At 33.0% G+C, this 12,759-nt stretch overlaps 1 protein-coding gene across 2 annotated transcripts in view; it reads right to left on the bottom strand.

The window, feature by feature from the left end:
• NOX3 (NADPH oxidase 3) overlaps positions 1-12,759 on the bottom strand; it is a 108,212-nt gene that overhangs the window by 32,710 nt on the left and 62,743 nt on the right. For both annotated transcript variants that reach the window (XM_074265294.1, XM_074265293.1), the window contains one exon: positions 8,492-8,638. In XM_074265294.1, the coding sequence (XP_074121395.1) occupies positions 8,492-8,638 (147 nt within the window). The remainder of the gene's footprint in view (positions 1-8,491; positions 8,639-12,759) is intronic.

The raw sequence follows: 12,759 nt of genomic DNA, 5'->3' as shown, positions 1-12,759 counted from the left end.
TAATGCATTTCATGGGATCATAGACCTTGGACATCACTTAGCCCAATCCTTTTATTTTTTAGTCAAGGAAAATGAAATTTAATGACTTGTCCAGGATTATAGATGGTGCATCGCAGAAATAAAATTTGAACATAGGTCCTCTGATCACATAACCATTACCCTTTCCATTGTACTATGTTTCAAAATAATATTTAAAATTTAAAAAATCATTATGAGGCATTTTCACAGGAGGGAAAACAATCAGAAGTGAGTGGAAGTAAGCAATAAAATTTTCACTATTAAATGATTCAAATGAATGCTCTATATTCCCTAGTTTCTCACAATTCTTCTACTCAGCTCTTTACAATCTAAGTCCTGCCCCAACTGCTACTGAAATTGCATACTTCTAATCAACACATCTGAATAGACTGTTGTGTGATAGACTTCTCTAAATCATTGAGCTAATTGACCACTCTTTTCTTCTTGAAACATCTCATGGCACTGTTTTTCCTATCACTTTTCTAGCTCTTCTGTTTCCTTCTGCTCCTTAAATATAAAAATTATCTACAGCTTCTTCAACTACTTGATCTCCTTTTCTCAGTTGAGATTCATCTGTTATAACTACAACTATCATAAACATGTATTCCACAGCTTTTTTTCTAGTTTAGACAGTTCTCTCATCCTCTAATCCTGTATCTCTACATGCTGGACATTTACCTTTTATTATCATTGTCAGTTCAAATACATCAACATATCTGAAATGGAACTCATCTTTTCCCCTTCAAAGCCAACTTTCTTTCTTGACTTACCTTTTTCTGACAGTGTCCTCAGTCGTTCAAGTTTGACACTTGAGAGTTACCTTTAACCCTTTACTTCTTCACTACATTGATATAATCGAGAGACTAAGTCAATATTTCTTATGCCCAATATCTTCTTTCTATTCCTACTGATATCATCCTGGTTCAATTTTTCATCATGTTGTAAAGAAGTGATTTTTTTTCATTGAATTTCTTCCTCCACCAACTTGTTCTTTATACTGTTTACTCAACAAATCTGCCTGAAATATAACTTTCATTATTTTATTGCCATGTGTAAAATCTTCAAAATAACACCACTGTTCACAAGACAAAGACCATATATTTGTTATTCAAGACTCTTCAAAATCTATTCTTCAACTTCTTCCTCCAAATTTATCATTTATTATTCTCCTACATGGAATTTGTTTTAGATCACTTTACTCTATTTTTCCAGAGACTTACCTTGTAAACTTTTGTATATAATTCTATTTTACTCCAGTCCTCTTGCTGTGAATACTATGTGTTTTTAAATGTTCTTTTCAACACTTGTCTTTCCTATGAAGGCTTCCTTAATTAGTCTAGTTCATAATGTGCTCCTTTTAGTCTATATTGCTTATCATGTTTTTTTGATAGTTATACCTTGCCACTGTCATGGGAAATCCTCTGTATAAAATGCAAGGAGACAATGAATTTCCCAATGACAGAGATATTATACAGATGATTTCAGATGACATTATGATAATTGCTCTGAGATCCACGACCATTCAAATGAGATCAGTCTAACCTTCCAAAAAGGAGAAAAAATAATGAATCTTTTTCAGTTGTAAAGTAACTATAATGGCATTTAAATAAATATTGTGCATCTAAATACCATGAATACAATGGTATTTACATTTGTCAATTTGTATTTGGTGATTGTTTTTGGTGATGAGTACTGTTATCTAGAACACTCACAGGGAACTAGTTGGACTCAGAATTAAGTGGGAGGAGGTTGTGATGAACTACATTTGGAAAATTGTGCAGTGATTTTAATATTTTCTTTAAGAATGTGGATGCTCTATCTATTTATACTTTTGCTTTATCTGAGATCAGAACTGCTACCTCTGATTTCTTTGCTCCAGCCTTTTACCCTTACTCTGTATGGATCTATTTCAAATGTGTTTCTTGTAAACAGCATATTGTAGGATTCTGTTTTTTAATCCTCTTACTATTTGCTTCCATTTTATGTGAGAGTTCATTCTATTCATATTCATAATTATAATCACCAGCTCTGTATTTACCTCTATCCTATTTTCTCCCCTGTATACACTTTTGTTCTTTCTTTTCACTTTGTCCTTCCCTAGTAATGTTTTTTTTCTAACTCACTCTCTATGTGTCTTACCTTCTATCACCACTCCTCCTTTCTCTTATCCCCTTCTCCTAGTGTTTAGGCCTTCCTTTCTATCTAGTTCTTCCCTTTTCTTTTCTCTTTCTCCTCTTAATTCTTTATAGGGCAAGATAAATTTCTATACCCAATTGATTGTTATTCTCTCTTTAAGCCCAAACTGATGAGATCAAGCTTCAGACAATGCTCAAGTCCTCCTTTTTTTCCCTCTAATATAATAAGTTTTTTGTGCCTCTTCATGTGATTTAATATGTCTCATTATATCTCCCCCTTTCTCTTCTCCCAGTACAATCCTTTTTCCACTCTTTAATTCCTTTTTCTTTAATATCATCACATCCGAGTCCATTCACAATCATACCTTCTGTTCATGTGATGCCCTCTCTAAGTGCCCCAATAACAGGTATAGTTCTCAAAAGTTACAATTATCATTTTCACATCTAGGGATATAAACAGTTTAATAATTAAATAATATATATATATATATATATATATATATATATATATATATTTGTTTACATTTTTATGCTTCTCTTGAGTCCTGTGTTTGAAATTAATTGTTTTTTTTTTTTTTTAATAGAAATGATTGAAAGTCTTACTTTAATGAAGATCCATCTCTTCCCCTGAAAAATGATGCTTAGTCTTTTTGGGTAGTTAATTCTTAGTGGTAACCCTAGGTTCTTTGCCTTCTGGAATATGATATTCCAGGCCCTCCAATCTTTATTGTAGAAGCTGTCAGGTCCTGGCTAATGCTGACTATTTGTTATTCCTTTATACTTGAATTACTTTTGTTTGGCAGCTTGTAATATTTTTAACTTGAGATTATAGTTTTGGAGTTTTAAAACAATGTTCCCTGGAATCTCTTTCTGGAGGTGTTTAATGGATTTTTTTTAGTGATTATTTCTCTCTCTGGCTCTAATATATCAGGGCAGTTTTCCTTGATGGATTTTTGAAGAATGTTCTTCAGATTCTTTTTATGGTTATGGCCTTCAGGTAGACCAATAATTTTAAAATTGTCTCTTCTATATCTATTTTCAGGTCAGCTGTTTTTCCAATGAGGTATTTTACATTTTCTTCCATTTTTTTCATTCTTTTTAGTTTGACTAATTCTTGATGCCTCATAGTCATTAGCTTCCATTTACCCCATTCTAGTTTTTAATGAATGATTTTCTTCAGTTAGCTTTTGCACCCTTTTTCGATTTGATTAATTCTACTGTTAAAGGTATTGTTTTCTTTAGTGGATTTTTTTTTTTTTAGCCAACTGTATTTTTCAAGGAATCGCCTTCCTTTTCCAACCTGTTGACTTCCTCTTGCATCCTTTTCATTTCTTTTCTCATTTTTCTTCTTCCTCTCTTATTTGCCTTTTAAATTCTTTTATGAGCACTTCCAAGACTCTTGGGCCAATTCACATCACTCTTTGAAATTTCCCTTTTGAACATTTTGTTCTCATCTGAGTTAGTGTTTCCTTGTTACTATAGTAGCTTTCTATGGTAAAGTTTCTTTTCTGTTTCTTGCTCATTTTCTTTCCTTTTCTTTTTGTATTTTCTCTCTCTCTCTTTTTTTTTTTTTTTACTTTTATGGTCGAGCTCTGCTCCTGGGATAAAAAGGACATTGTCCAAATCTTCCTGTGCACCTTTGGGCCTTGGCTTTGAGCACAGAGATCCCTTGTGTTTGATGTTTTGCTCACACGGGGATAGCTTTACCTGCTCTTTCTAGGAAATAGCTTGTTTTCCCACATTTTCTCCTCTAAGCTGTGATTGGAGACTGCCTCACTGGTCTGCTCTTCTACTGAGTCAGGACTGAGGGTCTCAGTTGTTTAAGACCCTTTTACTGGCTTTCCCGGACTTTGTCTGAGCTGGGCTGAATACTGTTTTTACTCCAGTGAGAATGACAGTTCTTGAAGTCCTTCCATTTGAATTCTAGTTGAACTAGAGAGTAGTTTCATTCCATCAGATTCTGTTCAGAGGCTTGGTTTCTTGTGGTTTTTGAGGGAAATTGGGAGAGCTTGAGTAGCTTCCTGGCTTCACTCTGGCACCTTGGCTTTGCTCCTGGAATTCTATTTGTGCAGTGATTTTGAAAATTCTAAACTTTTTTTTTTAAAATAACATTCTTGAGTGATGTAATGTAAGAATAATTTCAGATAAATCACAGAAAGGACAATCAGTCAACAAATATTTATTAAGTGCTTTCCATAGGCTAAGGCTATGCTCTTTGGAATAAGGATTGCTTCATTGTATTTGTATTTCTACATTCTAGCACAATACTTGACACATAATGGGCAAGTGTTTAATAAACACTTTACTGATTGATTAATACAAATAAAGGCAAAAATGGGCTCTGCCCTCAAGGACCTTGGATTTAAATGGAGAAGACAAATAAATAAGTATATGGATCCTATGGACTAAGTAGAAGAAAACCTTAGAGGGCAAGGCTGTAACAGTTGAAAAATGTAAACAGATACAAAAATAGTAGATATATTCATCATAGCTATAGGAAGATTACAAATAGTTATCAATAGCATTTTTCATGTGAGAAATTGTTAAACAATACTATCACCAAAAACACTTTACTGCCTCCAAATATGAAAAGGTCAAATTCTTAAGATGAAATTAATTCAGCTTCCTTGAATATGGCAAATAAGCCTTTGCTGTTCAGCAAACAAAGTTGATTGTGGTGTCAAGAAATCAAAATAAGAACTTTGACTGATCATATATAAAGAATTAGGGATAAAGAACTTACAGTTTCAATGTCTAATCAATAAATCAATAAGCTTTTGCACTGATATACACATGCTATTAAAAGAATCAGGGTCTTCAGACCACTGTCTGGTGAATCCATAGGAGATTTGTGAAAGAGGCAGACAAGAATTGCATAGTATGAGAATGTATGAATGAATTGTAATCTGCATCTCCCTAGGGAGTACTCAGGTCAGCAAACTAAATGATCAGTGAAATCCATTGACATATATAACTTTACATTTTATCTTATCTTTGTGTGTGTGTGTGTGTGTGTGTGTGTGTGTGTGTGTGTGTGTCTGTGTCTGTGTCTGTGTTTATGTGTATGTACCTTATTTCAGCTAGGTTTTAAAAATCTCTCAAGACAGAATCATACCATATTATCCCTCATGCTATCTAGGAAAAATGTCTTATTTCTAGCAGGGCCTCAATTAACATCAGGAGTTTGCATGAGCTGTTTAAAAAATAAAGGAAAAATTGAGATATAGATAAGAAATTATATTTTGTAATGACTAGATGCATTTAATCAAACTTTTGTTTTATTTTTTTGACTAAAGCAAAAACAAGGATTATTTTTATCTTTCCTTATATCCACAGCATTTAGCTCAGTGCCTAGAACATAGAAAGCATATAATAAGCACTTGTTGACAGACTGACTTAGCTGGCTACTCAATTGAGTCAAAATATCCAATCTAGCTTTCCAAGTACACATATCCCTGTAGTGCGTGTGTGTGTGTGTGTGTGTGTAAAAATGTATGTATTTGTAGATATATATGTATATATATATATATATATATATATATATATGTATATTTAATTATGAGGCAATTATAAAACATGTATTTTAAAATTGTTCAGTGAATGAATTAATTCTGTGGATTGATCAAAACCTTTGGAAGACTTTTGTATAATTCTAAGTTGTTAGTGACAAGTTAATAAAAAAGTTTGAACTCAGTTAAGCAATTAGTTATTTCTAAGATGACTACTTACTTCAAGGTTGTTTCATTTACTAAAACCAGTTTCAATCCTGTCTACCTTGCCCCAAATCTTTGTCAACTTAAGGAGCTTCCAATTTTATCAAGAAAGAGAATGATCAAAAGGTAATAATTTTAATTCACAGGAATACAGAAAACAAGATGTATTATATGTTTGTAAGGGTTCTAGACGCAGCGTCAAAAAAGCAATGAGACACTCTCACAATTCCAATGTAGCTGCTACTGTCAGAAATTACCCTAATGTATTTAACTCCCATGATCAATCAGTTATAGTTGTAGAAAAGCAAGGGATTGAAGGGACCTAATTCCTAATCTGTGGATTGAGAACAGTTGGGTAAGGGTAAGTTAGCAATGATTATTGTGAGAGGCCCATCGATCCATATATATATATATATATATATATATATATATATATATATATATATATATATATATATATATATATATATACACACATATGTATATATGTATATGTATGTATATGTATATATATATATATATATCAAGAATTGCCATTGTCTTTTTTTCAATGAATAGAAATGAATAGTTCAACTATTGTCTTAGACAGTATATTGATTTATTTTTAACATTAACATCTTGTCATCATAAGAGAACATAAAGACCAAGTCATGTCTATATTAGTCTCTGCCAGTAAGAGCCCTTATCTCATCATGAACTCTTAGCATATGACAGGTAGCCCAGTATACTGGAAATAGCAATATACTTGGAGTCAAAAGGACAGGTTTTAGTTCCATCTCATCTACTTAGTCACTGTGTGAGCTTAGATAGATTGGTTTCTCTCTCTGGGTTTCAGTCCCTCACCTATAAAATAAAATTAATAGTATTTGCACTGCCTATCTCACAGAGGTTTTGTGAGAATCAAATGAGTTAATTAAGTATGTAAAGCAGTGACTATGTAATTGTAAAGAACTCTACAAATATGAAGGAGCCATATTATTGATCAAAAATCCCATTTATTCACATGCCACTTAAATGAAGGAGAAAAACTATTTAGAAAATGTAGTTAACATTATTTAACTCATCTAGAAGTGTGAAATTTGGCTTCCAATGAAATCTAACTTCAACATAATGCCAAGGAATCAAGATATTTAACTAGTGTTGCAAACAGACCATAAAAATTCATTTAGCTGTAGACCAGCAAGCAAACCCTCATTCATTTGCAGAAGCATAGAGCCAAATTAAAGTGTTGCTCTGCAAGGCCACACTAAGAAAGAGAGATGGAGAATCCATTTGCAAATGCAGTTATTAATGCAAATCTCCTTGGGTCTAACACACTTTACTTGGAAGTAAATATCAATACCACCTGCTGCAAAATACTATTTGGAATAGCACAATCCATAACCTAATAATTGGTTCATTGATAAGCCCCATTTAAAGAGAAAAAAGCAATGATTTATCATATAATATTCATCATTCATCATTATCAACACTAAAAGACCATTATTGGTATAAAACCTTATATAATCTTTTGACATCTCTTCTGTTAAGTAAAGATTAAAACCTAGCATTTAATAAATATATACAACACAGTACTTGTCTGCCTTAAAAAATTACCAAAACATATAATTTATAAGAATTTCTAAAGAGAGAGAATTCTTAGTAGTCTTAGTAGTAGTAGTAGTAGTCTTAGTAATCTTAGTAGTGTTTTTAATTATTCTTTGTTGAAGCCTTCAAAGTTTGCAAATCATATCTCTGAAGGTAAGCCTTTGGGAGTTTCCCATTGAAATCTGGACAGTTAGCTTCCTGTAAACTGCCATGCCCTCAAAAGATACTTAGGAAATTGGCAATAGTCCTTTAGGGATATAGGCAAATCAACCTATTCTGCAGTTTCTCCTCTTAAAGAGTTGTTTGAGGTATGGAGAAGTTGGAAGTAGCTAGATGGCTCACTGCATAGAGCCCTGAATCTGAAGTCAGGAATACCTGAATTCACATATGTCCTCAGACATTTACTAATTGGGTGACCCTGGACAAGCCATTGAAACTGTGTTTGCCTTAATCCCCTAAAGAAAGAAATGGCAAACCACATCAGTATATTTGCCAAGAAAATCCCAAGGACAGTATTGGTGTGCTGTGATTCATGGGCTCATGAAGAATTGGACATAATTGAATTGGAACAATTGAGAGGTCAACCACTTGTCCAGGATCATGCAACCTATATGTTTAAGAGTCAGAGTTTGGACCTGACTCTTCTTGATTTAGAGGCTGGCTCTCTACCTGTTTTTGCTGTATTACCTCTCTGAATGTTTTTATTTTTAAAATTATTATTCCTATTTACTGGAAAATCAAGTAGGCACACTCAGTTTAGGTGGGAGTGTGTTGGAACCAGATTAAACCTACCTCTTCCTTTGTCAAATTTTCAGCATGAGTGTTTTCACCTTTTCATAAACACTACAAATCAGGATTTAATTTGTTATTTTGTTGATTTTCCTGATTCAAAAAATATTGAAGAAAATGTTAATAATGAAAATTAAACTTAAAAGTTTGTGTACATCCTATCTTTCCTTTCCTCTCCCCCTTCCCATCCCCAGAACTGATTATTAAATATTTACTAACACACCACTGGTGTCAGGGGTTCATTAATACCTGATTTTCATCCCATCCAGTAAGAAATATGTGATAACTTAGAAAATTGGTTTTTCCCTTCTCAGCCATCTGAGTTTCCAACAAAAACAAAAGATCAGCAAACCACTCGAAGGCACATGGAGCTCTGCAAATCCAATAGAAATAAACCTGTCAGGAAGAAAGGCAGTGAATTGGACAGGGAAGTCTTTTCATAATGCTCTTAGTAATTAGCTATGTCTATAGCAGCAAACATATCTTTCTGTTCACATTTAGTCCACATTGGGATGTTTTACAAATAATATGCTTCTCTGTGCCAATGTAAAAACAATCTCAGTTGTGCCTGAATGGCTTTGGGGAGAAAATCACTTTTTCCTTGAAAAAGCCAAGAATGAATTCAAGGAATGCCTAGGATTTAGGCTTTTACTAAGGTCTCTACATGAGGATCAATTTCCTAAACTCAATCTTGTGGTTTTTCTGAACAAAGATTAATAATCAAAACAAACTATGCAATCAATGGCTTTGCAATGTTCCCAGAAGGGGATAAAGCTTTACATTAACTACTTTCATCTTTACTTATGACCTAAGCTCAGAATTTGAACTCAGTCCTCCAGAGAATCCTACTGCTTGTGTATTAATTTACTTCACCCACCAGATCCCTGAGAGAGTGGAGGTTATGATAATTGCAGTTTCAAGCTTCAGTGGGCTGCATTTTCCCCTCATCCAGGCATACTCAGCATCCATGAAATCTTGTAGGTAATGTATATGCATGCATGTTTATTGCCATAATACAATTCTCATTGTGGAAAGATTTTTCTTTTTTCTTTTTTTAAAACTGTAGGCAAAATCTCTCCATTCAGTAAATGCCATAAAACAAAATGTAGCATTAATTTGCTGAAGCAAATATTAAATTTTTCTACTCAGTTTTAGATGAGAACAGCTCAAAGAGACACTGAAATATTGATTATTTTCCCCTGTTTTCTTTACACTTACACTTTCTCCTGGGATATGTTTTCATCTTTTAAGTGTCAGCATTTTGGGATTGAAGGATCCCTGGACTTGAAGCATCCCTGAAGACTTCACTCTGAGTCTTCCATTAATTAGCTCTGTGACTTTGGGTTAGTCACTATGACTCAGAATCTCAATTTTCTCATTTGTAAAATTCAGTTGAAAAGACTGTGCTGGGACTGTAATGCTCAAAGTATATGAAGTTACTTTGTAATTGTAAAGCCCTACATAAACGTAAGCTACTCTTTATTTTTAAAATATCTGAAGGAGACAATTATTATATTAATAAAAGAAACTAGATTCTTTTAGACTAATAATAAACTAAGTCACACCCACTGGAATTTAGTTTTGTTTCATTTTGGTTTTGCCCTTTTTGCCCTCAGTAGAAGTGGAAATTAACTCCTATATCAAGTGCTCGAAATACTAACACAGTTGCCTTTTTTTTTTTTTTAGTAGTTTCATTACTTTAGCTGACCCCCTGTTTATGGTGATATTTTTTCTTTTACACAATGATCATCACCTTATGAATAACTGCTCTTTATTCCTTCACTCTGTAGAGGACTTAACTTTTAAAATAAATTATGTCTAAGTTTTCCCAATATAGTTCCAACTGGAAACTAAATGACTGCATACTGGGGAAAAAGGTAAATAAATTATGGTATAATAATATATCAAAATATTATTTGGCTCTAAGAAATGATGAAATGGATCACTTAGGAAACTAGTGAGAACTGATGCAAATAGAAGTAAACACAACTGAGAGCACAATTTATAAAATGAAAACTTCATAGAGATAAACGGCTTTGAAAGACATTAGAATGCTAATCAATGCAATGATAAGCTATGATTCCAGAGCTCTAAGGATGAAACATAACACTTACCTGTTCCCAGAGAGATGATGGACTTAAATATAAAATCAGATAGTCAATCTGAGAATTTAATTTGCTGGATTGCACATATTCCTTATAGGGATTTTATATTTTTGAAGGAGAGAAATAATAAATGCTTTAAAAATAACTAAACTAAATGAATAAAAGGACAATGGGAGAAATTATTTTAAAAAATCTAAAGAAAATAGCCTACAATGGCAAGCCAAATTGTTGCTTTCTATAGCATTAAGAACAATTCATAGCAAATAGTGACAAACTAGAAAGGACACCCTGGTAGAGTGAAAAGAATCAGAATTTGGAGTCAGATGATATGAAATCTTGATGTGGCATCCAGTTTTTATTGCCTTCATCCAATTCCTTTACTTATTTTTTTGAAAAATGTGTGAAAAATGAAAGAGTTGGACCAAATGATCTCTAAAGTTACTTCCAGCTTTGAATCCTATGATTATTATGAATGAGCCATGAACATTTCAAATACTGTTCTAATCTTCCTTACTTAAAAGTACCCCAGAAAATTATTTTTCCCTAAATAGAATTAATTCTTATCCTTATTTTCTTGGGGCTTAACCAAGTATGTGTTTGTGTGTACTTAGTGTCCCCATTCTTTTTTTATTTTCTCTGCCTTCTCACAATAGCTTCTTGTTTCTTCCTCTGTAGATGACTGCCTTTTGGGTGATGCTTGAGCTTGTTCAGTTCAAGAAGCATTGGAAAGAAAATGAACAGATTCATCTATGCTTCAGGCAATAAGGAAAAGTCCAATGTAAGAAAAATGTATTTACTTTGATTTATTTTAATCTCTTCAGTGGATAGAAAAGCCAACTCTGAAGAGGGATCCTTGTTTTATGATACCTCCTCATTTTGTCCTGTATAATGCTTCATCAACAATGGATTGAAGACATATGTATGTGTATACATATAGTTACTATCTATGCCTTTCAAAATGCATTTTTTTAATAAACACAAAATCTGATTTGTAAAACTCCCCCCCCCCCCAGCAGAATCAGTGATGTCAGGGTTAAAGAGATATTTGGAATGCACATGGAATAATAGATTGCTAATATAAAAATTATCAGTAAAATAATGGAGAATATTGACTTAGTTATCTTAATGAATCTTTGCAAAGTTCACCTATGCCACATTGCCCAGGTCTGGATCCTTTCCCATGTTTTCCCTAACAGACCAATTTCCTGCAAGCAGTTTTTTGTGAATTCTAGATCAGATTGATGCATCATTCCATGTGGAAAATATGAGCTTTAATATCTTCTAATAAATAATTACAGGAAAATTACCATATTAGGACCAATGTTCCAGTCTATTCTTTACATTACTGACTTTTGTAACTAGACTTTATAAGACTTTTAAACTATCCTACATATCAGCCTTTTAGGGGTATGTCCCTTTCTAAATAATTTGTGATCCTGAGCACTTCCTTCTCCCCACACCCTGGTCCTCAGTTTCTTATTCTTTAAAATCAGGCAGGTACATTATATGGTTTCCAAGAATCTTTGTTCAGCTGAAACATTCTATCCTCTATGTTTATAATTAACAACTACCAACAAACAATAACAGCTCTCTATTTGGGATCACAGATTCAATGGATCTAAGTTGTAAAATGGCTCAAGGCTATTTAAAATATGACATTTGGATAATATAGTCCTTGTAGATGTTACTACGTCATAGTTATTATAAAAGTCAGATTTAATTCTTTAAAGCCATATGTGGTCTGAAAATCAATTTTCATTAGAGATCAACTAGACAAAAGTTTTTTTTTTAAACCAAGTCACTTACTTCTTAAGACAGAATGGATGGGAAGGAAGAACTGTTTTTGTTATTAACATAGCACCAAATAGGGAGAAAGCCATAATTGTGAGTATAATTTTTAATATTAATACATTTGAGATATTCCATAGCATCTACATAATTTTGCCCTTTAAAGTGAAACATCTTGTAAATTGAAATATATGAATTGTTGGATAATATTTTATCCAAGTCAAATATTGTTTTATTGATAAAGGTTCAAACTACTTAGCCTGGCATTCAAAACTCTGCACAAACTGACTCTTAATTTATCTTACTCTAGAATATTCTTCTTATTCCCTTTACACTATGGTCAAAATAGAACACATTCTATGTTCTACTACTGCTGCTGTATCTTTGCTCATGCATTAGGATGGACCGAGCTTCTAAGAAGAGATAATTTGACTGTATTGATGAATTGAGCACTCATCAGATTTCATGTCAGGTATCATGTTCAGTTCTGGGTACTCTGGCTTAAGAATGACAATGATAAACTAGATTATGTGCACACTAAGGCAACTCAAATGATGAAGAGCCTGGAGCTCATGACATGAGACATAGTTTGAGGCAGATGAGTTCTTCATTTGTGTTCAAGTA

This window comes from Sminthopsis crassicaudata, chromosome 4 (assembly GCF_048593235.1).
Source record: "Sminthopsis crassicaudata isolate SCR6 chromosome 4, ASM4859323v1, whole genome shotgun sequence".
Taxonomy (NCBI): Eukaryota; Metazoa; Chordata; class Mammalia; order Dasyuromorphia; family Dasyuridae; genus Sminthopsis; species Sminthopsis crassicaudata.
Note: the sequence above shows the minus strand (reverse complement) of the source record. Positions and strands in the feature narration are given on the sequence as shown.